The 25,699-nt window shown below is 40.4% G+C and overlaps 3 protein-coding genes across 3 annotated transcripts; 2 read left to right on the top strand and 1 right to left on the bottom strand.

The window, feature by feature from the left end:
* The first annotated feature begins 3,999 nt into the window (after window positions 1-3,999).
* LOC115672004 (proline-rich receptor-like protein kinase PERK9) lies at window positions 4,000-9,859 on the top strand. The gene is made up of 8 exons (XM_030593731.2): window positions 4,000-5,899; window positions 6,387-6,794; window positions 6,906-6,992; window positions 7,412-7,482; window positions 7,568-7,644; window positions 7,797-7,944; window positions 9,126-9,287; window positions 9,365-9,859. The coding sequence occupies exons 1-8, from the start codon at window positions 4,717-4,719 to the stop codon at window positions 9,542-9,544; spliced, it is 2,316 nt and encodes a 771-aa protein (XP_030449591.1). The 5' UTR covers window positions 4,000-4,716; the 3' UTR covers window positions 9,545-9,859.
* A 1,286-nt stretch (window positions 9,860-11,145) lies between these two features.
* Window positions 11,146-12,551, top strand: LOC115672018 (uncharacterized). The gene has a single exon (XM_030593757.2). The coding sequence runs from the start codon at window positions 11,602-11,604 to the stop codon at window positions 12,100-12,102; it is 501 nt and encodes a 166-aa protein (XP_030449617.1). The 5' UTR covers window positions 11,146-11,601; the 3' UTR covers window positions 12,103-12,551.
* Window positions 12,552-16,432: 3,881 nt separating this feature from the next.
* Window positions 16,433-23,874, bottom strand: LOC115671889 (putative phospholipid-transporting ATPase 9). Its single transcript, XM_030593564.2, has 11 exons — window positions 22,729-23,874; window positions 20,743-22,094; window positions 20,180-20,290; window positions 19,810-20,086; window positions 19,640-19,728; window positions 19,431-19,539; window positions 18,906-19,115; window positions 18,645-18,770; window positions 18,422-18,520; window positions 18,106-18,297; window positions 16,433-17,355 (listed from the first exon to the last, which is right to left on the bottom strand). Exons 1-11 carry the CDS (start codon window positions 23,119-23,121, stop codon window positions 16,726-16,728), a joined length of 3,588 nt encoding a protein of 1,195 aa, XP_030449424.1. The 5' UTR covers window positions 23,122-23,874; the 3' UTR covers window positions 16,433-16,725.
* Window positions 23,875-25,699: the final 1,825 nt, after the last annotated feature.

Below are 25,699 nucleotides of genomic sequence, written 5' to 3'. Positions count from 1 at the left end.
ATTGCAACTGCGATTTCTTTGGCATTCTTATACGCTACGTAGCTCCCCTCATCTTCATTACCGCATACCCACCCTTTATAGAATGCTTTGTTTGGGAGTGGAAGGGAGGGAAAATGGAAGAGGGCTTGCGTATTTTCTATCCGCCATGTCCCAAAGCAAAGCAACCGTCCTGGTAAAGATGAAGGTTTGGTCCAATAAATTAAGCTAGATGATCATTGATCAAGCACCCTATTTGTCATTTAGTGTTCTAGGCACATACACTCAAACGGCATCTGCATCAAGCGTGCAGTCTTTATTGCAAAAGTAAGGAACCGCGTAGAGTAACTCCTCCCGATGTCGTTTTCCAGATTTCCCCCTTTTTTCTTCATTAGAAAAAGCTAGAGGCTTGTACTGCCGGAGTTTTGAGGTCAAATGTCAACAGCCAATCAATAGAATTCCAAAACTTTGAAAGCCAGAAAAGTTCCATCGTGTTAAAGCTATGCAGGGGGACACAATCTTTCGTACTTAAAGTAGAAAGATTCCTATGACTCCGTCCTCATTGGCCCAAACCAAATCTTAAATTGCCCAACCCGCCATCCCTTCCCAGAGCCTTCTCTTTCGCGGAAGAGTCATGTGCTGGAGCATTCCGAATGATCGGTAGATGTTGAACGGGTGATTTGCAACTGGTTTTGGTTAAACCTCAAACATAAAAGTGTGCGGCGATTCAGTTTGAGCGTGCTTCGCCGGCTCGAAGGTCATACATATTTACACTCAAGAATTGGTTCACAAAATTCTCTCATAGCTTTTGCGAAATAATCTTGATTTACCCTAGGAATACTCATGCATGAATATCTAGCACTATTATTCATTGTCCTTCCCTTCTCATTGACCAAACTCTCTGGCGGCTCGGGTTCTTCGTGCAGGGGTTTTGCGTTCACATTCTTGTTGACTTGAGCACCTGGATGGTGATTGGTGTTGTTGTGACGCGGATCATTCTAATCCGGGAAAAACAGTGTAGCACCAAATGTTATAGCTGCACCTTCCACTTCTTAGCCCATCTAGGAAAAACGAAACTTGTTCCGCGCCACCATTGAATTTTCAGACATAGCCGCAGTCCGCAATCTGGGAAGAGGTTACTAGACCGTGTAGTTGGAGATATGGACCTGTCATTTGGTCTATGGCTACCAAACCTAAAAAAAACAGAGCCTAATGATGATGATGATGCATGTGTTAAAAGGTTGTCTCTGCCCATGTGAGTGTTGGTGAAAATCGTAGAGACGCGTGCGCCCCAAATCTACGGTCCCTCTTGTCTCACATACCCACCGACACCCCCTTTGTCAGCAATCGCCAATATGTCCAAATTCTATGTTTGTCCTTCTCAGTTCACATTCTCCGATTTTAACAGTCCACAACTACAGTAAAAAGAGATTTTTTTTCTTCCTTTTTTTTCTTTTTGTCCATCTTATCTCAAATTCTCTTCTTTCTCTATGAGTTTTTTTGTTCTGCATCTTTTTTGTTCTGCATCTTGAAGAGAGCGAAAGTCGAGCTCCGCATTTATGATACTACCATTCTCGCCTCCCAGTTCATTTATCAGCAAGCCGCAGCCTGTTGGCTTTTCCTTTTTCTCTAAAGAGCAAGAGAAATTCGGGAAAGAGAAGGAATGGGACAAAAAGCGAAAAGAAAGTCAACAAAATAGGAGGAGAAAGACAAAGGGAAAACGGGCAGAAAAGGGTCCTATTGGTGTGCTGCAGTGTGTGAGAAGCTCACGGCCACTAAAGCCATTACAGTCTCCGAACGTGGAGCAGCATGTAGATTGGAACTTCACGGGTCGCAAATAATGTGCTGCAGGGACTGCTGCATCTTGACCCACCACCACCACTCCTGAAACTTCTGTCGTTTTCGGGCCCATCGTCCTAAAAATTGGGGAGACCCACCAGATCTTAATGCTCCCTCTCTCGCTTTAACACCGTGAAAAGCTCCTTAACTGCATCCTTTAATATAAGACCAATTCATACTTCATAGCTTCATTTGGGACCCGCTCTGCACATAACCTAGTTCACTTGTCCGTGCGTGGACCATACCATAGAGAATCTCCCGTTTAAGTTTAAAAATGAAAAAAAGATGGGGGGAACCCCTATTTAATATGCTGTTGTTATTCTTATATTCTCTGTCATCCAATTCGCCTTTTTTAAATCTGTAAAGTTCCATGCACCACCGTGTAGATCACTCACTGACCGGGGTCCTCTGTTCTGGACGAGGACGGATTGGTTCTGTTAAATACGTGGTTGCGGTTATCTTTCTGACTAAAGGATACTCGTATGATTAGGACAAGAAAATCCATGCAGACCAAGCTGTGTTTGTCCCCCCCACTTCGTTAATGCGGTCAGACACGGGCTCCCGGAAGGAAAAGTCCAAACACGTACAGATATTAAAAATACGACCCCTTCATCTGAGTTAAAAGCATCAGACGCTGCGGAAAGACAAAATCAAACATTTGAATACACTGGGGCAGGTCGGATTGATAAAATTAGCATATATATATATAGGATATGACATCGGTAGGAATGATAAATGAGCTTTGTTGATGCACATACACTGTCAATTCATAGATATTGTTACAATGGATATACGTGACTTTGATGATTGTATTGACCATTTATAGAAGCTAGTGGCTTCTTCATATTGTGATGGAGATCATACTATTTTTGCTCGTGGATCACCTGGAGTAACATGTGAAAAAATTCCTTCAGCACATTGGAGACAAAAGTAGGGGGTACTTTTCGGGTTTTTACAATTTTCATTTTTTTTTGTATGATAAACATGTCACCCGTAATTGAAAGTTGTTACGGCAATCTAAAAAAATCATCATTCGAGGAATGTTGGGATTTTTTTTTTGTTTCACATCTCAACCGAATGAAGAATAAGTCGAACCCCAAATGAGTAAAGTTCGACATCAGCCCGACTCGAAAGTAATGAACTCAAAATGATTCGAACTCGATATAACTATGTACATTATCATATTCAGTGATGATCCAATTGAATCCGAAAGTGAAAAAAAAAAAAAACATATCAACACCTTGCCTATAAACGAGAGCTTATATAGACTACCTTTAAAAAGACACAACCTTTAAAAAAATGATTAATACCACGAAAAATCCCAAACCGGTATACTTGTGATAATTTTATCCCAAACTAATTTTTTAACCATAAAAAACTCCAAATTAGTACACCTGTGACAATTTTATCCCGAACTAATTTTTTTACCACAAAAAATCCCAAACTGATACATTTGTGACAAATTTACACTCCGTTAAATTGGATTAATATCACAAATTCATAAACTTGTGACAAACAAATGGGTAAAACCCTAAACTGGTATACCCGTCAACTACCACGTGTCATCAAACTTAGCAATTCGACAGGAAAATTTAACGGACACTAACAAATGGTAAATTTATCATAAATATACCAGTTTATGATTTTTAATGGTCAAAAAATTAGTTCGAGTTAAAATTGTTACAAATGTATCAGTTTGAAATTTTTCATGGTAAAAAACATTAGTTCGGGGTAAAATTATCACGAGTGTACTAGTTTAGGGTTTTTCGAAGGTCAAAAAAATTAATTTTGGATAAATTTGTTATAAATGTATCAGTTTGAGATTTTTGACAGTAGTAACCCTTAAAAAAAAAAATATGTAATTTTGCAAAGATCTTGGCTTGGCAACGTGGATGAGCAGGGCATGCCGTTACTCAGCAAAACACCTCATCAGGAAATGATAAGATAATCATCTTGGCGAGTTTGATTTGACGTTGCAATGAAGTGAAGCAACCTACGCAGAAAGGCCGCGTTAATTATGAACCTGGAATTATCTGGTAATGACTTGATAATGATATTCATAGACCTTCACTGTTGTCATCTTTCGTTTGAGTTCGGACAATCTCTCGAAAAGTATTCTCTCTTGACGTCCCCATCATCGCCTTGGCTCTGGATCGGTGACCCCACATTCCGTGTGCCTCCTCGCAGTTGTGAGAGAGAGAGGGAGGGAGGGAGGGAGGAGAGAGAGGCACGCAGAAGCTTCCAAGGGACTCATTCATCGTCCAATTCAAGAACGAGCTGTGATGACTTCGAATGGCTGAATGAGTAAGAGATTTGTTTGGAGCGCGAAAGGTTCGGCTCTAGCGCTTCTGAAGCATTTCTGGGTTCGCCTCCGCTCCCTTGTTTAGTGTCGGTGTTGGTACATTTCTGTAACCGGAGGTTCGGGCTGTACTTTTTTTCTTTCGAGTCCTGAATCGAATGAGAAAAGTTTGGATTTTGCTGGGCTCAGTCTATGTGGCTTGGAGCTCGTGAATCGTTGTTTCTTTTGGAGATTGTGATCTGTCATTGCTTTTTTTTTTTTGGGAGCTGATCTGGGTTCTCTCATAACGTTGCCCTTCTTGGTTCATCTGGGTTAGTAAAGCTCCGTCGCTCCCCAGAACTGTGCTCTACTACTCTTTATTGGCTGATACTGATGGTCTTCCTGTGACTCTGAGTGGCAAGAGTCTGGTGATTCTGTTTGTGGTTTTGGGTTTGGCTCAAGAATTGATTTAGGCACTTGGGTTGTCCTCAAAATCTGATCTTCTTAGCTGGGAAGGGAAATGTGGAGGTGTCCAATGTGTTAATGGAATCCTCAAGATTTTGACATGATTTGTGAAACTGGAGATTGATTGATCTGTTGTCTGGGTTGTGCTGATCTCAGAGATGGCAAGTACTTCGCCATCTCCGGATGAATCCCCCTCCACCGTGCCCCCACCAGCAACTACCATCTCTCCACCGCCACAGCCTTCCTCTCCTCCACCACCTCCAGCTAACTCCCCCGCTACACCTGATGCGAATCCACCTGACTCCACCACCCCTTCAACCTTATCACCACCGCCTCAGACTCCTCCAGTGACGCCATCCCCTCTGCCGTCGGCACCGCCTCCTAATACTAGTAGTACTTCATCTCCACCTTCATCTTCCCAAGCTCCACCCCCCTCAACTCCTTCCCCGTCATCATCAGATCCTCCAGCAAGTCCGGCCCCGCCTTCGCCTCCTCCTCCTCCTCCTCCTCCAACTTCCCCACCGTCACCTAGTCCACCAGTTACTCCTTCGCCACCTGTCGCTACTCCTCCGACGAGATTGCCTCCACCACCACCTCCACCATCAGTGCCGCCACCGCGTTCACCACCTCCACCATCAACTCCACCACCTGAGATTTCACCTCCACCGCAACCGGCTGCAGAACCACCTAGTTCACCTCCACCACCAACAGAACCTCCTAGTTCACCTCTGCGGCCTTCTACAAAACCCCCTGAAAGTCCACCTTCGCCACCACCACTGCCACCATCCAATCCCCCTGAAAATTCGCCGCTGCCGCCATCATCGCCACCATCAAGTCCACCTCTAAGTTCACCTCCACCCCCATCACCTGTGTCGCCCTCACCCAAAAGTTCACCTCCACGACCAACCTCAAATCCATCAAAAGGCTCACCTTCCCCTCTGGCATCAGTTCCTCCGGCTAAACCACCTCTACCTCCTAGGGTTAGTTCCCCACCTCCCAGTTCTCCACCAACTCCGCCTTCTAATTCTCCTCCAATCTCAGCACCTCCACCTTCTCTGTCAGGTCTTTCTCCACCTCCCACTCCTGTCCCTTCAACCCCTTCTTCTACTGGTCCAACTGCAAGCAACAATACTAATTCAACTTCCAATTTCAATCACAAAGGGAATTCTGGTTCTGGAATAGGAACAGTTGGCACAGTGGCTATTGTTACGGTAGTGGGATTCATCCTCATCAGCCTTATTGGATTTGCTGTCTGGTGCATAAGAAAACGAACGAAAAAGGTGACTAGACTTACTGGAGTCTACATCGTGCCATCACCCGGGGCCTCTTCCCCTGGAACAGGTACTCTAAAGATGCTATCCCCTCTCTGGAAAATCTGTTGTACTCTTTTGTGTATCATTTGTGAGGGTGCGCTATGGTCTCATTCATAAAATGTGCTCTCTGTTTTGGTGCCTCAGTAATCTTTCAAAAGCCCACACTCCAAATTGGCTTGATGGTTAGTACAAGCACTTCTCTCTTGGGGTGGTTAATGTGGAAGTATAAAGCATTCATGCGCTGCAAGATATATAAGCAATGCAACATGAAGATATCAAATGATATCAGATGTCTCGTTTGACCTAATAGGGAATTTAGCACATTGGAATCTTCAAATTCATTAAACTTTTAACTGTGTTCTGAAGAAAAACCAAGCATGGTTCAGGATTGGTGTAGAGAGGCATAAGAGATTCACTTCTTTTAATCCTTGTTCTTGAGTATATGTGGAATTAAGAGGGGATCTATATGTGGTGGTTGTTAACTTGAATGAGTTTACATTATGAATTGTCTCCAGATTCATCTGTTATCAAGACACATTCTGCTGCACCCCTCCTCGGAAGTAGTTCGGGGAGTGATGCTTACTCGCTAAAGGAGCAGGGGGGGATTGGAAATTCCAGGGCATGGTTTACGTATGAAGAGCTGGTCAAGGCTACCGATTGTTTTTTATCTCAAAATCTATTGGGTGAGGGTGGCTTTGGTGCTGTCTATAAAGGATTCCTTCCAGATGGGAGAGAGATAGCTGTAAAGCAGCTAAAAGTTGGTGGTGGGCAAGGGGATCGAGAATTTAAAGCTGAAGTTGAAATCATCAGTCGCATTCACCATCGCCATCTGGTGTCGTTAGTCGGGTACTGCATTGCTGACACCAGAAGGTTGCTTGTGTATGACTATGTGCCTAATAATACCCTCTACTTTCATCTTCATGGTACAGTAATTGCTCATCTCAAAGTTCTCAATGCTTCGATGCCCAAAGTATTCTTTGTGCAGATTGTCTTCCGCCACTTCTGATTTGAAGTTTTTCCCTTCTGACATGTAGGAGAAGGTAGGCCAGTGCTGGACTGGGCAACACGTGTTAAGATTGCTGCTGGCGCTGCTCGTGGATTAGCTTACCTTCATGAAGACTGTAAGCATCAGTTCTCCAACTACTGATTGTTGATGGCCACTTAATGCACATTAACTTGAGCTAATCTGAGAAATACAAAATAAAGTCCCTTTCTTTTTGTTGCAATGTTATTTGGAAAAAGAAAAAAAAAAGATCGAACGTTACTTGGGGGTCATGTAATTGATATCCGTTAAAATCTAAAGCAAAGTACGCAAATAAGCTTAACAGATGCACTTATTTTTCTTGGCCTATTTTTTGTTCACTTGAGAGACGAAAGGATGTATAATGATTTAATTCTAAGAGGTTTTTGTTCTTGGAGTGAATTAGCTTGATTTACTTTTTCAGCAGTACATGTCTTTTAGTAAATTTTGTCATGGAATCTTCTCTGTCCCATGATTTACTAATGTGTAATTTTTTCTTAATTTTGATGTCTTTTTCAGGCCATCCTCGTATTATCCATAGAGACATCAAGTCGTCAAACATTCTTCTAGATAATAACTTCGAATCTCGGGTGTGCCTACTATCCCTATAGGACAGGCTTTAATTGGTTCTTCTGAAAGTTTGGTTGTACTGATGCCTAGTTCTTTGCTTCACAGGTATCAGACTTTGGACTTGCCAAATTAGCTCTTGATGCAGATACACATATCACTACACGTGTGATGGGAACTTTCGGGTATGTAGTGTTGTCCATTTTCGGTTGTGATGCTTAGAGATGACTTCTATCTGAGTTTTATGAAAACCAATTGTCGCATGTTTGGCCCATGCACTTACCACACATGTTCTACATGTTCTCTTTAACATAAATTCTTCATGGTGACATTTCAGATACATGGCTCCTGAATATGCATCAAGTGGCAAATTGACCGAGAAATCTGATGTTTTCTCTTTCGGAGTTGTGCTTCTGGAGCTGATAACTGGACGGAAGCCTGTGGATGCATCACAACCCTTGGGAGATGAGAGTTTAGTTGAATGGGTTAGTTATAAATCCTTGTTTTCTTTTTTTGTTTGCTGATCATGATTCGCCATATTAAATTGACTTGGATAGAGCTGTTAGATCTTGCAGAGCTAGTATAGATGCTGGTCATCTGTCTTTGTGGAGCATGTTAAGCAATGTGTCGAATCTGTTTGTAGTTTTGTTCATACTCGTATTCTCTGAGTTGGCCAATTGATAGCCCTGAATTACGAAGGAGTTCGTTACTTAAGTACTTAAACAGAATTTATGTCCCGGGGGTCTATCCTTAACAGTGGGAGTCTTTATAAGACAATCTCCTAGCCAGATCAATCTAATTGTGCATTTATTTGCACCCTTTAAAGCTTATCTATTAGTATTGGCTATGATGCTTTTCTATCATAATGATATGATAGTTGGATGTGTCTTTACTCATATATTATGCTGCTATTCTGACATTGAGGTCCATATTGGAAGAAACAACTAGAGCAAATAGATTTTGGGAAATTTATGGACCATCAAAGCAAAATGTATTATGCAGGTCCATCATAACATATCACCTTACTTATGAGCTCTTTCTGAGATTTCATTTGACCTGAGCATTTATTGAACTTTGGAAATATTACGCGATGTAATTGGTAATGTAATGTGTTTGGCCCGAGTCAGGACAGATGCTTATATACATTAAAGGTTGAAAACAATGCAGCCCTTTTTAATCATCTTAAGACTGAGAATGCAGATGCATTTGAGCATTTTTACCTTTTCTCAGGAAAGCTGCGTTGTCTATAATTATTAGGTATGCATGGCTTAATTGCTAAGTGCTAACTTCTGGTAACTTTAGGAACTGCTAGCACGTCTACTTTCCCTTAAGTTATTGTTTTCCATAGAAGGTAGCGGATATTAGATTACTTCTTATTTGGCAACAGGCCAATTGCATTTAGTCTCACCTCATCGTATTAAGAAAAAATAATATTTTCACGGTATATGCAAGTCTAACAGAGTTTCTCAGTTGTCTTTGAACTTGTGGTAGACTGGACCCTGTCATGAACGATGGGACAACCATCACCTCTACTCTAGAATGTTGAGTGTTTTTCAGGTCCAACTCAATGAACTGATTAATCCAAAATGCACAAGCATGGCAAATGGAATAGTAGTAAAAAATGAAACATTCATTTCACTAACCAATATATCCTACCATCTTCCAGGCTCGACCTTTACTGAGCCATGCACTTGATAATGAAGAATTTGAGGCTTTGGCAGATCCAAAGCTTGAAAGAAATTATGTTGAAGCTGAAATTTTCCGGATGATGGAAGCTGCAGCTGCTTGTGTGCGACATTCAGCTGCCAAGAGACCTCGTATGGGACAGGTAAGTTCTAAATATGCATTCTGGTTGGAATTATCTGTCGTCAGTGAAGATATCCTGAGTCAGGTCATACCTTGCAGATTGTGAGAGCATTTGATAGTTTGGCTGCTTCCGACTTAACCAATGGAATGAGACTAGGAGAGAGCGAGCTGTTTAATTCCGCTCAACAATCTGCAGAAATCAGATTGTTTGAGAGGATGGCTTTTGGCAGCCAAGATTACAGTACAGAATTCTTTAGCCGGAGTAGCTCGAATAGTTGAAGGACGGTTTTGGTAAATATTGTGAGAGGATTGCATCAAGAGAGTTTGTCTTGTCTGAGCTGTGGCTCTTAAGAGCTTGTCTGCTGGTAAAGGGCAAAACTCACTCTCTTGGACCTGTAAGTAGGTTTCTTCATAAAGTCGAGTGGTGCACTGCCTTACTGCAATTTTTTTAGGGTAGCCAGTAGTATTGCATATCTTCTATTGCCACCGAGGTTTAGGGTGGTGTGAAAATCTCATTGATTCAATTTTGTTCATTGTATTCAAATTCAAACTCGTGTAATTAATCTCCACAATATCTTACTGCGTCCCTGTGCTCACTCTGTCTTTAAATTGGGGGAGAAGAATATGCTGCGCATCGGTGAACAAACAGTCCACTATAACAGCATCTGCATCAATAGAATCGAGCTCTTGACTCTGAATAAAAGCGAATATTTTGAAAGACCCCATAACATTACTGTGTCTGCAAGAGGAAGACTCTTCTCTTTTTTTTGCACGAGTAATGTTTGGGATACAAAAGATTGTCTAGAGATTTGTATGCAAAAGCTTATGAGGTCATGCTCGCAAGGAATAATTTATGATTGCACAGACTTCTAAATATCGGTCTCGATAGTTTTGTCTGTAACATTACTGTTTATATGATGGTTATAATCTGGGAGATCTGGAGGAGGTCGCACTCTTGTATCAAGGTATTTCGGAAGTGCACAAAACCTGTAAGGGGAACCGTATTGTTGCACCTATTTCTGAACTACTAAACGTTTCTGAGGAGATTTCTTGGTTAAGCCAAAACAATGAATGAGAACCAAGTCCATTGGTGTTGACGATGCAATTAAGCTACCAATCTTGGGCTACACATTGTAAAGACAGCAAATGGAGAGAAGTGGAAATAATGAGGGGTCCTAATCATGCAAATACATACGTGAAAGTTGCATTTGTTTGTTTGCAGGAAAATTCGCCTGGTTGGTTGATGGAATGTTGCAAAATCATAAATACTTATAGTTTTTTTCTTAAAAATGCATGTTATTTATTGAGAACTTCTCTCTTCTGATTACTAACTTTTTTCTTGCGTACATGTGATTTTATCAATGGGCACTAAGTAACGATGCGTCGAATACATGCCTTTCGCTAGTATTATAAGGAATTCATCACCATAAGCTCGTTTCCCCGGTTGATGTTCTTTCGTATGATTAGTATTTAAAGTGATTAAGAGATTGTAAATCACATCGGTATTCATCAATTGATAAGCCAAATAAAATGACAGGGATGAGGAGGTGGTGCTCCTTCAAGTTGTTACAATGACTCTCCCGCAAATTGCTACATCTGTTCCTATAAATCTACGCGTGATTAAAATATTGATGTGATTAGCGTTATCGAAATCACCCCTGCCAAAAGCTTGCGTCTCAGTCAATAACTTGAACAGCAAGAATCCTGTCAATGACCAGCTGTGAATTCATTAGATCTCGTATTATAAAATTAGATTTATTTACTATAATGTTGCAATTTGCTTAAGTAGACAATAGAAGAGCGCTTAATGATCCTGCTTAGTCCAACAGGATTGAATCAAGTTGATGTTATGGGACAGATGATTGCTTGATCTAGGAAGGAAGACATGACAACAGTGCTCTTTAAGTTGAAAGCTGTAGTAGCTACGTTATTCCCCGTTTAGAAAATATTTTCTCCGAAGACAGACGGCGTGAGAATCACATCAAAGCGAAGACTTGGTGACCCAAGAATCATCCCGCCGCAGCTGAAACTAAAGAGTAGACTCCAAGATTACCAGATTTTGACAGGGAACAAAAAAGGCTTTTGCTTCCTTGAAATTTGGTATTCCTCTCGTTCCTTGATACGCAAAACTGGAAGCAATAGCTGCATCCTAAGATTTGCCAAGCAATTTAAAGCCATATGACTCATTGCCACCTTTATTAGCTTTAGCCACATGATATCTGCTTGCTTGCTTTACCCTTCCTAATAACCTCCCCAGAGAGACAAAGAACCTTCTTTCATAAACCTATGATGATGTCTTCCGCTAATCATTTGCCTCCAAACCGCATCCACGAGTCATGGAAGACTGGAACGCGCTTGCTGCGGATTGCATCGTCGTGTCGTGCTGTTGCCAATGCCTGGTCCTCCAGATTGCCGTCTTCATCTTGTTAAAAATTCCATGCCGCCTATTCCAGAAGACAAAGCAATTCGCCAAGAAAAGGTTTCGGCGTTCCAGGAGAAAAAGGAAAAGCCTCGAAAGGACAAGGCATTTACATGAAGGTCGGCTCGTGGAAGGCCCAGGGTGTTCTATAGGAGCTGGGGAAGATGGGATTTTCCTAGACGTGTCGGGGAGAGGCGGGCGGTGCATGGAGGAGGTTGAGAAGGCATTGGAAGAGATGTCTCAGAAGGGTGTGTTTGGATTTGGGAGCTTTTGGGGCAGGGAAAGTGGAGGGAGCTTCTCAGGATGTGGACGTGATCATCAGGGATTTGATTCCAGTGTTGTTCAGTTTCATCTAGTCGAAATTGTTGGTTCTTCAGCTACAAATATCAGAGGGAGTAAATCCATTCTCTATGCGTGATTTCCCAAAGAGTCGCGAATCAACAAATTGTTTTCGACATTTTCAACCTTCTTTCAATCGAGAAGACATCCAAAGCTTCTGATGCCTTCTATTGTGTCGGAGGGCCCATACTACCTGCTTAACCCTTCGCTCCGAGGGACCGTAGATCAGAAAGCACCTTCTAAACCCACTCCATTCATCCAAAAGAGAAGGGCATTCACCTTCCTTCCAAGGTGGCACAATGTGCTAGTCAAGATGGTGTCTTCCTTTTGCCTTTAGAATAGATCAAAGAAAAGCAAAAGGCTAGGACAACCACTTCTAACAAAAAAGCGTTCCTATCTTACTTTTCTTTGTTTCCTTTTCCGGTCACTTCGTTTTATTTTTCAAATTTTCTTCCTTAAGCGCGTCGAGCGAGCTCCAGGAGACTAGAGAATTCGGTCACGGTTTTAGATAAATGAAACATCGTGAGCACGCAACGGAAGCAGAGTAGTTATTTCACCAACAAGATGATTCTGTTTTCTTACTTAAGGAGTCACTTTGTGCGCAGAAACTCAATCAAACAGTACATCCTATGAGTTCGCGAATGATGCATTTTTGAAAGCTCAGCTGGAAAACAATACACAATGAGGGCTGTACCTTCCTGGTCCATTCTGATTTTGACTTTCTCTGCATTGACTCTGTACAGCTCAATTGACAGATATTTTAGTGCTGGCGGCTTGTTAATTTACTGAGGAATTGCAATCAAGCATGATATGATCATCGAAAAGTCAACACAAAGTAACAATCATTTGAAGCATATTCTCTGAAACCAAATCCAAGCTTTGATTCCTCAGAGAGTATTCTTAAACACTTGTGATGGGTCAACCGGGTATGATGTTGCAAGGTGTTAAATTCTAAACAACATTTTCATTTCGGCAAATTCAAACGCAACCTCAATTAATTTCCAGAAGATCTGTTCATTAGCCCTGCCACGAATAATGGAGCAACGCCTCACGGATGTTTGTCAACCATAATGCTCCTTGCTCTGCATCTTGCGATGATTTACCTATTTCCTATATATATTATGAGCAGTTCTGCATTCCAGTCGCTTATGCAGAATTTCTGCTTCAACTTCACTGAAACGGAGAATTAATCGATGAATGCATGTAATGATGTGACGGTCCACAAGAGCGCTTTCGGGAAATCAATCGCTCAATACAGAAATCGATTTTTTTTTTCCGAATAAATCATGTCTAGGACATTAAATAAAGATCTCATCGAAAACTTACACCAGCTTTGCCAAACAGAGGCTAAGAGAAAATAGAGAAGGGGTATTACCAACATAAAATCTACAATTGGATTCAAAAAAGCGTAGGCCTCCAGGCAATTTGACTAAGAAAAAACTACTCGAATAAAGGGTGGAATGAAGACGGATATAGATCAAACTAAAGATATTAAGCATAACGAACAGGGTCAAGAACAATGAATCTCTTTTATGATAAACAGATTTATGTTGCAAGTAGGTTACCTACTGTCCACTTGTTGAAGAAAGAACATGATGTTTCTTTTGGAAAATATAGAAATAGTTAATATATTCAAGATAATACGTATGTACAAAATACCGTTTCAATTCATCCAATTTCATCGGATCTGGGATGTGATATGGTTCCAAAGGATGAACTAGATATGGACAGTTCTCATGAGATTTCATTCTTGAACAAAAATACATTTTTTGATTTATTTCATCTGTAATATGACTGGAAGAGGGGTATAAACGTTACACCACGATTTTGAATCAGAAGAGAGATTTCAAAAAATGGCAAATCTATTCACTCTATCAATAAGCGAGCCAGATCTGGTGTATCATAAGGAATTTGTCTTTTCTATTAATTCTTAGATATTGGATCAATAAAAATTCTTGAATGAGATGTTCAATTCTAGGGATGAATTGAAAAAGAAGTCTTTATTAGTTCTACCTCCTATTTACGAAGAGAATGAATCTTTTTATTGTAGGATAAAAAAAAAAATGAGTCCAAATCTCCCGCGGAATGATTATGAAGATCCAAAACAAAAAATAGTAGTATTTGCTAGCAACAACATAATGCAGGTAGTCAATCAATATAGATGGATCCGAAATCTAATTCAGATAAAATGTAGCACCTATGAGTACATAAGAAATGTATGGAATCGATTATTTTTAATGAATAGATCCAATCGCAACTTTGAATATGGAATTCAAAGGGATCAAATAAGAAATGATACTTTGAATCATAAAACTATAATGAAATATACGATCAACCAACATTTATTGAATTGGAAATAGAGTTAGCTTATTTCTATTTCTTGAACCGAGAGATCCATGAATCGGGATCCTAATGTATATAGATACAAATGGTCAAATGGGAGAAAGAATTTTTAGGAACATTTGGAACATTTCGTTTCTAAGCAGAAGAGCCATTTTCACAGGTATCTAACATATTGATATTTAACGATTTTCCACAAAAGGTCTAACTTGTACAAATCTTTCCATTTGGCAATTCGATCCAATCCAATCCATTAGTTGATAGAGCTATTTACTCAATTGTAGATATTTCTGGAACAACTCTAACAGAGGGACAAATAGTCAATTTTAAAAGAACTTATTGTCAACCTCTTTCATATATAAATCTATCTGATTCAAAAGGGAAGAACTTGTATCAGTATCTTAACTTCAATTCAAACATGGGTTTGATTCACACCTCATATTCTAAGAAATATTTACCATCCGAAAAGAGGAAAAAACGGAGTCTTTGTCTAAAGAAATGCGTTGAGAAAGGACAGATGTATAGAACCTTTCAACGAGATAGTGAGTTTTCAACTCTCAAATTGGAATATATTCCAAACACATATGTCATGGTTCCTTACCTCGATAGGGTACAAATATCTAAATTGGAGATTTTTAGATATTTTTTCAAACCTATTGCTCATACTAAGTAGCAATAAAAAATTTGTATCAATTTTTCATGATATTATGCATTGATCAAAAATATCATGGCAAATTCTTCAGAAAATTTTTTGTCTTACACAATGGAATCTAATAAGTGAGATTTCGAGTAAGTGTTTACATAATCTTCTTCTGTTCGAAGAAATGATTCATTGAAATAATGAGTCACCATTGATATTAACCCATGTGAGATCTCCAAATGTTCGGGAGTTCCTGTGTTCAATCTTGTTCCTCCTTGTTGCTACATATATATCCACACATCTTATTTTTGTTCCCCAAGCCTATAGTGAGTTACAAACAAAGTTCGGAAATGTCAAATCTTGGATGATTCCATTATACATGATGCAATTGCCAAAACTTCTGGATCGGTATCTTACATATGAACTAAATTCTTTTTAGTTAAAGAATCTCTTTCTAGTTGCTCTGGAAAAATTAGGAGATTCTGAAGAAATACAGGGTTCTACTTCTGGCGGCAACATGCTATGGGGTGGTGGTCCCGCTTATAGGGTCAAATCAATATGTTCTAAGAAAAAATATTTGAATATCAATCTCATCGATCTCATAAGTATCATACGGAATCCCATCCATCGAATCGCTTTTTCGAAAAAGACGAAACATCTAAGTCATACAAGTAGAAAGATCTATTCATTGATAAGAAAAAGAAAAAATGTGCACTGTGATTGAATTGATGATAAAATAGAACCCTAGGTCACGAACAGTGATAAAATTGATGATAAAGAAAGAGAATACTTGGTTCAGCTTTCCACCTTAACAACAGAAAAAAGGATCAATCAAATTCTATCGAGTTTGACTCGTAGTGATCATTTATCAAAGAATAACTTTGGTTATCAAATGATTGAACAATCGGAGCAATTTACTTACAATACTTAGTTGGCTTTCATAAAAAAGTATCTAATGAATTATGAGTTTAATACATTCTATTTAGCAAAAAGACGGATATTTCTTGCTCTATATCAGACAATCACTTATTCACAAACATCATGTAGGCTAATAGTTTTCATTTCACATCTCACGGAAAACCCTTTTTGGTTCTGCTTAGCCTTGTCCCCCTTTAGGGGTACTTAATGATAGGTTCTATAGGAACTAGACGATCCTATTTGATCAAATACCTAGTGACAAACTCCTATGTTCCTTTCATTACAATATTTCTGAACAAGTTCATGAATAACAAGCCTAAAAGTTCTCTTATTGATGATATCAATATTGAGGATAGTGACGATGATATTGCGGATAGTGATGATATTGATCGTGACCATGATATGGAGCTAGAGCTTCTAACTAGGATGAATGCACAAGTGCAGCATCTAGGAAAAATGAAAGACTACCCACTGGAAAATCATATAAGATGTTCTGTACACTATCCACAACTACAATGAATACTCTATGCTATGTGCTACATGCATTTTGGCGATGATACAGACGGCTGCACACCAAAAAAATTTACAATGTGCAGCCTATTTCAGACTCAGGCATATGGTACAGCCAAACTGTGTTTCTATACATCTTTATTGTGATACGGAGAGCAAAGTTCCGCTCTGAAGGAGGCCAATTTAATCGATATATATATTTCCTGTGAAACTCATCTACAGTGGGCGAGTTTTGTATTTGAAATCTGCCAAATCCTAACGTTTATCTACCCAGGACTATGTAACAGCGGCTAGTCATCTGCTATGATTTCCATCTTGCACACGCCTAGATTTTGCAGCTAACCGTGCAGTGTGACCAACTGTTGTTGGCCGCAATGATCTCTGCCGCAGCATGTCGCAGTACTCCATATCGTCCGTTCGACCTTCGTGCCTTATCCACTGTATCATTCCATGGTACATGGGAAAGAACCGCATCCGAATTGCTGAGTACGAAAAGTAAGGGATCAGGGCTGAGATCGCCACAAAGATTGTGACCAGCCAAAAGGAAGGTGCAGGGGCAAGCGCTTCAACAAAGACTTTGTAAGCAGTGGTGGATAGTTTAGGCGGTAAGGCTCCATACACCAAAAGGAAGAGATACCATTTGGCGATGGATCCCCAGATGAAGACGTGCTGTATTAGGGTGAAGTAGCTGATGGCGAGCGCCACCTGCAAATTCACAACCCAAACTACACACGTGTACATTGCCGCTCCTAAGATTTCGATCCCGACAATTTTCCCACCGTCGTTAAATGCCTGGTGCTCTAGGGCATTTGTGCACAAGAAGAAGACGATAATTGCACTAATGAACCCATTGAACATCCAGCCAAGGATTCGAAGCCAGCTGAAGAGCATATTCTGAACCCCTTCTTGGTACAGTATAGGAAACTGCAACAACAAAACAAATGCAAGAAAAGTTTATAATCGGAATCGTGATCTTCAAAAGGACAGGCTAAATATGTTAACCATTAACATTAGAGCTGCAATCATGGAACTTAATTTCTACACCACGATATTCATCCAGAGACTCTAGAGGTCATGCCCACGATCAGACTTGGTCCACTTCCTTACACTATATGGTGAAGTATTGTAAGGAACACAAACGTCCTTTCCACTATTAAAATTAAACGGGTGTTGTTAACGACTACCCTCGGGGTACTGGTTAATAATATTTTATTAGGAATGTTTTGATTTGAAAGGCAGTGATTACACAAAACAAAAAAGTAGTGCATTGGAAATAGCAAGTTTTCATCATTTTCTGCTCAACTTCACTTGTCAACAATATCCAGATTAACTATCTTTGTTCCTTCACTTTCCTAAAAAGAGATTTTGACACTTCCGATCAGTACACAGGCTCAGTTGATCTTAGTTTTGAGTTTCCAGTAGAAAGCGCCATGCATTTTCTGCAATTATCCAACTCTGCGATGACTTAGAATGCAAGAGGAGAGAACTTTCACCAAACAAGGGAACTAAATGTATAAGATCACTAACAAGAGAGCTGCCAGACAATTATCCAACGTGTCTGCCAGAAGAAATTGGTAAACCTTAACATTGCTGTGCTCTATGATTTGATCCTCTATATGGTTAGATATCAATTGTGGTAAACTCTAGTTACATCTGGTTAAAACACGAACATACCTTGAGGCAAAACCGCGCTGATACATCCTGATCAAAAACTCCCAGTGCAATTACAGGGAGTGATGTGAAGATGACGTTGAAAAGCGACAGAAACCAATCGTTATAGGCAGGTTGTGCAGAGAAAGAGGTATGTGCTTCATACAAGAAGATAGAGAAGCCGAACACGATGTTCTTGTAGAAAAAGTAGCATATCTGCAGCAGAAAGATAGCAGCATCATTAGACAAAGTAAAGGGCTTTATTGGATAGTTTCTAATCATTTTATTGGTCATAATTTAGACAAACCAATGCCTGTTTCTACATTTAGAAGAGCATTACCATTGTCGAGATCCTCCTGTAACACCAATGTCCATGCACAAGAAGCAAGCGCTCTAAGTAACGGAACTGAGCTATGGCAATATCACTGGACATGACTGCCTGTTATTTGACAAGCAGAGAAAAGATAACTAATGTAAGAAATAATAAGATAAGGTAGTTGATGTAATTATGAGTTATGACAAAAATGGAAATTAATATAATTACAATACACTCTGATGATTACCTGCATTCCCTCAATCCCACTAATTCCGACACCAATGTCTGCTTCTTGGAGCATTCCCACATCGTTCGCACCATCACCAATTGCTAATGTTGTTTTGCCAGTTCCGGCTTTAACCAATCTTGTCACCTGCATTTACCAGTTACAAATGTTTAACGTGACTCTTTAGGTTAAGTATTGTTTGCTTGAATGACATAAAAGCCAAGATTTGTGAGGGGATGCAATGCTCTGAATAAGAAAGGCATACTAAACATAAGGACCCACCAGTGCCTTTTGCTTTGGTGATGAACGACAGCATATAACAGATGCACAACTGATTGCAAGTTGTAGAAACATATCCTTAACATCATCCTCCAAAGCATAGGCAAGTGATTTTCCATCAATAATCAAAGCAAATGCTTCAGAGCTTCCCCTTGATTGTTTGAGCAGAGCCATCCCTTCACTTATCTGATGAAGAACACTCTCTTTTGATGCCTGAAGGATCAATCAGCAATGGTTCATTAAGTCCACAGAAACTCATCAAGGTTAAGAAATACAATTTATTTCACTTTTTCTTCAGCGTTGGTAAAACTAACTTAGAGGAAGATGGCAAACAGATTAAAGGAGTTCATGTCCCCCATGCTAATCAGTTTCTTGATGAAGTAAATGAGGGGCTTAAATGTTTTCCAAGAGTTGCACATGTTAGAAAAAGAATTTCTTGTCTAAACTTGATTTATACACTTTTGTCGCGACCACACCACACCCCCCCCCCCCCCCCCTCTCTCTCTCTCTCTCCATGTTCTGGCATACCTTTCTTAGCGCAGTCTTCTCTCCTGCCTTTTCTAATGCTTGAATATCAGGGGTCTCCAGAGTGATTATAATTTGCTTCATTCCTCGTCTTAATAAGCTACAAGCAAACCTGCAATATATTGTATTCAGTAGTTAGAATGACGAAGCATTATAGAAAGGTTAGACTCCACAAATGATATCGACATAAATATAATATGTACAAACTATACCCAATATTGATGGCTGTCTCCATCTTATCTCCCGTCAAAACCCATATTTTGATCCCAGCTTGAGCAAGTTTGTCGATGCAGTCAGGAACCTTCCAGAAAAGACACAGGAAAGTCATTTTAATTTCTTTGATGGCTGACTAACTCATTAATTTTGATGTTTCTTGTCTTACCCCATTCTGCAGCTTGTCCTCGACAGCAGTGGCACCAAGAAGGATCAGATCCTTCTCAACTGTCTCCATCGCTTCTTCAATTAATGAGTCACGCTCTGCACTAACTGAATTCTTGGCCTCATTAAATTTCTCATTGAACTTCTTGTACTCATCTTCTTCAAGTTCACGATAGGCAAGTATTAATGTCCTCAAGCCTGCATCGGCATACTCGTTCACATGATCCACGGTGTTCTCTTCAAACTCCCGACCACTCTTTGATAGCCTTTCAAACATAACACTGCAAAGAATTTTATAGTGCAAATTCGGACATCAGTGAAGTGCATGAATAAGGAATTGGACAAAGCCTTGAATTGGGCAGTTGAAAACAAACCTGTCAGCCCCTTTACACCATAATAGTAGCTTTCCTTCCTCACTTCTCACTATCACAGACATCCGCTTCCTTGAGCTGTTGAATTCGAGAACATTCAAAAGCTGGTACACCCTGCAGATGAAAGTAATACTATTAAGAAAATAACTAAGAGGTAAAAGTGAAGCCTGCCAACAATTATCATATGATCGAGGCATGGAGAGAAGGTGGGTATATTAAAGTAACTGTAGAGGTAAAAGTTTGTATATCCACCAGCAAGGTAGACTTCAAAATCAAGCATACAAAATGATAAGGAAAAAAGGTGCTCCTACCAGGGGGAAAAAAAGAGAACCATCACTAATGCTCATCCATCTATCACTCTTCCTCTGAATTACAAGTTTAGATGGGATGCAAAATTTAACTACTTTAGAACATCTGAGTTCGTTTCCTATTTTATATATCAGGGGTATAGGCCACTAAGATCACAAGAATCCCAGTGACAACCAGTAGACTGCAGCATGGTTAATATGGGCTAGACTAGTTTCATACTTTTATTTTTTGATAGTGATGAAGCAAAAGACGCTGACCTTTCAACTTTCTGCCCAGTTACCGGATCCAACTCGTGTACTGAAATACTCGTCTGTGTTCTCTTGTAAAACTCGAAACCAATTTCCCTGGCGGCGATGACAAAAGCAGCTTCATCAGGCGATTCAGCTTCATAAGATACCTTTCCAGTCTCTTCATCCACTTCAGGTATAGCAGTATGACAAAGTGCCAGCACACGAAAGAACTTCTGAATGACATCTGCATGGGGCTCATTCACCCAATTCGCGTTCATAATTCGCTCATCACTAAAATTGAATCCCTTGATCAGTGGCTTTGGATCAGCTGAGTGCTCAAATTGATCATCGCCATTCCCTTTCTCTTGAGCCAATGGAGAACCCTTCCTCCTACCAATAGCCCTCTCAACCTCAGTGACACCACTTCCATAGGCCATCCCAGCTATCGAACACTTGATGAACTCCATGGAGTTGCAAGTCAGAGTTCCCGTCTTATCAGAAAGTATCGTATTAACCTGCCCAAGTTCCTCATTCAGATTCGATGTACGGGCATGTGCTGGTTTATCAGCTTCTTCATAGTACATGTGAATATCCTGGTTAATGAAGATGCACTGAAGAACTTTGACAATTTCTATGGATACATACAGTGAAATTGGAATGAAGTAGCTGTACAACAACAGTGCAGTCAGGAAATGATAGATTGCGGCAGCTGGCGCTCTCTTAGGGTCAAAGTAAATTGTAGAATTGTCCGGCCTAAGATACCATCTCTTCATCTTCCCATTTTGCAGATCGTCTTTCGTATATATGCCGAAGAATATGGACCCGACAAAAGCCATCAAGAATAGAATGAAGAACAAGAAGTAGATGATTTTGTCCATCTTTCTCTCGACTTTGCTTCTCTTTGAAGGTGGTTCAGTAGAGTTTTGTATAACCTTTGTGTCGTGCCCTGTGAAGATGACTGCCCCGTATATATGATCCGTGTTTCGCAGTTTTGAATCCCTAAGAAGAAGCTGTTGAGGAGAAAGGGGGTACTGTTGCTCTTCAAGTTCCATACTTCCAACGAACGAATATAGATTTGCATTTGGGTCTTCACATTTCACAATCGCTTTGAAGTCCCGAAAGTCTGTGTCCTCATGCAAACCAGAGGTTACCTCCAATGCTTGTTTTAGTTTCAAGTTCGTCTCACCATCAAGGTTCATAGTCTCAACATAGCAGATAGCGTCTTCATAACTAGATGATAGCAAGAGGAGATCAGCTGGAAAGAATTCATCCTTCTCTACCTTCACTATGTCTCCTACTCTCAGATTCTTCCACTCAGTGTAGTCAAAAACCCCGTTTTGTTGGTGAACTTTGACTTTTCTATTGTTAACCTCAATATCCTGGATGACACGTGAATGGTTAAACAAAGTACCCACAGATACAATCAATACCAAAGGAACTGATACAGACTGTATTGGTGATATGAATAGATCGCAGGTGTATCTTCATAAGATAACGAAGGAAGTTTAATGAAATCACAGCCATGAAACTAAGATGTTGCAGAAGCGGAAATCTACATCAGCAAGTAACAGTTTTTTTTTATTTAATTCCTAATATATTCAAAATCACACAACCACACGTATACAAATGTACGGCCTTTTCTATTTTCTGATTGATTTAAAGAAAAGGAAAAAAATCAGCATAGAACTTTAGAGTATGAACTGCACCATTAGTTAAGCAAGAGTGGAAGCTATGTGATACAGCCAATTGCAAGCATAAGGTCCCGGAAGATCAATCTACTTCACATCTGAATGCACTTCCACGCGAGTGTACTTAGTAAGGTTCCAAAAATTCGTTATGTAGGGTCAGACCCCAGACTTTCCAAGTCCAAGACGAAGTTCACCTTAATCTGTTTTTCAGGACCCAGAACTAACAAAATTCACTTGATTACACTAACCAAGAGAGAGAATTCAAAAGTATGATGTCAATAGTTTTGAGGGACAATATTAAGTGGAACAAGCAAAATATTAGTACCTGCTGCTTCCGCCGCCAATCTTCTATACCTTCCTTAACCATGGTGGCGCCAACAACGAGGATAAGAGGAAGGATGGCACTAACGGCTGAATAAGGCGACAGGGGCGTGAAGGCGAGGACTCCGCTGACCAGGAAGTAAAAGTTGGCCACCCTCCTGAATTGCTCAAACAACGATTTGGGCAAGAAAGTGGCAAGCGTATACTTGGTGCTCCTCACATAGTTGCCGGCGTAATTGCGAATCTCGGCCTCGAAACAATCCGGGTCATTGCAATGAACTACCCTAGAGAATCCTGGTCCCCCAATTTGCGAATGGTCTTCCTGGAAAGATGCCTTCCCACATCTAAATGAGTAGATCTTGCTAAAATGCAGCTTTCTTCTTCTTCCACCAGCCATCTATCTCTGTTTTTCTTCCCACCTCCTCCCTTCAGCTAGAGAAGCTATCACAATCCCAACTTAATACTACACTTGAGAAACACTAGAACCAAAAGAAAATTCTGATACTGCCCAGCAAATACTGCAGCTCTGCAGGCTGCACAAAGCCCAGTCCGACAGTCCTCCGCCAAATTCCAGAGGAAATTCACTAGAAACAGGACTCAAAATGAGTTCTTGTAGACCCCAAAAGAAAAAAATTTGCAATCAACAGGATAAAGATCCTCCTTGAAAGCAGCTTCTTCCAACCAAAATCAGATCACCAACTCCATAAAAACAATTTCCAAAGTAAACGCTCGAAAGTGAAGACAGATCTAGCTCCAGATAAACACAGCACCAGAAAAGAACTCCAACCCAGAAGCCCAAAAGCACCCAGAAACTGAATGAACTAATGAATAAATACTGATCCTAAGCAAATTGGACCAAAAATGATCAAGAACAAGAGCTATGAGAGAGAGAGAGAGAGAGAGAGAGAGAGAGAGAGAGAGAGAGAGAGAGAGAGAGAGAGAGACAGACAGACAGAGAGAGCGGGACGGAGAGAAGCAGCAGCATATAACAGTAACAACTACCGCAGAGAGATAGAGAGAGGAGGAGGAGGAGGAGGAGGCTTTTAAACTAGGACACATCAACCTTCTCCAGAACTCATTGAAATGCAGACGCGGACATGGGTTTGAATAATATTCGCTTGTTTAATTTGCTCTCTCCCTCTCCTTCTCCCAAACATGAGTGCAAACGAAAGGCGTTGAACGTGGACTTGGCTTGGCTCTACAAATTTGACTTTCCAACCCCTGTTTTTTCTTTTCCTTTTTTCCTCTTTCCCCTCCGGGCAAACGTTCTTCAGCAACCGGAACAAACCCGGAAGCTCAAAATCCCGTTACTCCCCAAAAAAAAAAAAAAAAAAACTCGGTGCCCCATAGAAATCTACCTCCTCGACATAAAAGGGAAAAGAACAAAAAAGGGGGGGAAGATTCACCACGACAACATGAGAAAGAAGACGAAGGAGCAGAGGAGGTTCTCGGAAAAATGACTAAAGAAGAAAAGATCAAACAGCATCCGCGTACTACTCGATATAGCGGGAAAAGGCCACCCCCCTCTCCGACCCCGTGACGTCATCGGGCGATGTTGGGTCTCCGTGGTCTTCTCCGAGGAAGAAGAAGGAGGAGGAGAAAGAGACAAAAAACCAGATTTCACCTTCACTTTTACGCATAGCATGTTCATGTTTTAGCTGTTGTGGGAGTTACGAGGAACAAAGTTTAGCTGTCTTCCTGCTAAGCTACTGAATCGATCCCACCCTAAATATTACGCCGTGAATCCCCTCGAATTCTACCTATTTTACGAGCAGGCAAAAGGGAGATCATATTCCATCTTTCGTTCTCCTGTCCTCCTTTCGATCTGTTCTCTTTCGTGGCTGAGATTAGCGTGGTTTGGGCATACGATAATGCAGGGCTCGAGGACAAATAAGGGGGGGGGGGAGTGATTGTAGAGGAGAATCGATCAAAGCGTGCGTTGTCATGGAGGTGGAAGTTGCAACGTGAGGGAGGGAGAGGGACTGGTCAGAAGGAAGACGTAAAAAACTAATCCCCAACGACAACAAATAATTTTCAAATTTTCAATCACTCTTCCTTTTTTTTTTGTCTTTTTTTTCTTTTGTCTTTGCATGTTCGATTTTTCATTGAATTCTTTTTTCCCTTAAATCGTCTCTACTCTAATGCCCATCTCGTCGTCTCGACAACCTAATCTTGTTTTTCCTTTATATTCGTGCTATGTGGCTGAATCCGGCCGGTCTCTTCTATGTGCCCCTATTCATATTCGGCGACGTACGAATATTAAGGTACGTAATTTCCCAAGACACGATCGCTTTACATCGAACTTCCCCCGAGTCCTGTGGTACATCTCGTCCTCGAACGAAGGAAGCATTAATTTTCGAAAGACGGAAAATTCAAAAGTGCATTATAATTAGGATTAATACGACGAAAAAATCCAGATTAATATACCTGTGATAAATTTATCTCAAATTTCTCTAAATCGGTACACTTGTGACAAACTTACCCTCCGTTAAATTGGATTAATACCACGAAAAATCACAAACTGGTAAATTTATGACAAACAAAGGGGTAAAATCCTAAACTGGCACACCCGCCAATTGTCACGTGTCACCCAACTTAGCAATTTGACGGTAAAATTTAACGGAAACTAATAGAGTGTAAACTTGTCATGTGCATACAGGTTTGAAGTTTTTTTGTGGTCAAAAAATTAAATTGGGATAAATTTATCATAAATATATAAATTTGAGGTTTTCTGGTATTAATATTTACAGTTAAAAGGGGTGATCTTGGGGGGCGTATCCGGCGTGGAGAAGAGTTTTTGACGGAATCAAAGCGAATGGATATTAAATGGGTTGGTCGGGATTCTTCTTTCCTTTCACGGATTGTCATAATTAATGATCACTTAACCTTCCAGAAGAAAGACTTGACCAAAGATGGGAAAAATTAGGAAACAACGCGCATGCAACGAAAAATATCTAGAAGGCGCTCCAGCATGG

This window comes from Syzygium oleosum, unplaced genomic scaffold (genome assembly GCF_021117445.2).
Source record: "Syzygium oleosum isolate NSW1041296 unplaced genomic scaffold, Sole_v2.1 Sole_v2.03, whole genome shotgun sequence".
NCBI lineage: Eukaryota > Viridiplantae > Streptophyta > Magnoliopsida > Myrtales > Myrtaceae > Syzygium > Syzygium oleosum.
The sequence above is the reverse complement of the archived record's forward strand: the minus strand, read 5'-3'. Positions and strand labels throughout refer to the sequence as shown.

Excerpts from the sequence above, each read along its gene's own strand:
- LOC115672004 (XM_030593731.2), top strand. The coding sequence starts at position 4,717 with ATGGCAAGTACTTCGCCATCTCCGGATGAATCCCCCTCCACCGTGCCC. Across the intron at positions 5,900-6,386 it reads GGCCTCTTCCCCTGGAACAG|ATTCATCTGTTATCAAGACA; the intron begins GTACTCTAAAGA and ends AATTGTCTCCAG. Across the intron at positions 6,993-7,411 it reads AGCTTACCTTCATGAAGACT|GCCATCCTCGTATTATCCAT; the intron begins GTAAGCATCAGT and ends TGTCTTTTTCAG.
- LOC115672018 (XM_030593757.2), top strand. The coding sequence starts at position 11,602 with ATGGAAGACTGGAACGCGCTTGCTGCGGATTGCATCGTCGTGTCGTGC.
- LOC115671889 (XM_030593564.2), bottom strand. The coding sequence starts at position 23,121 with ATGGCTGGTGGAAGAAGAAGAAAGCTGCATTTTAGCAAGATCTACTCA. Across the intron at positions 19,540-19,639 it reads GAGACAGCCATCAATATTGG|GTTTGCTTGTAGCTTATTAA; the intron begins GTATAGTTTGTA and ends AATATATTGCAG. Across the intron at positions 17,356-18,105 it reads CAGCGCGGTTTTGCCTCAAG|TTTCCTATACTGTACCAAGA; the intron begins GTATGTTCGTGT and ends TTGTTGTTGCAG.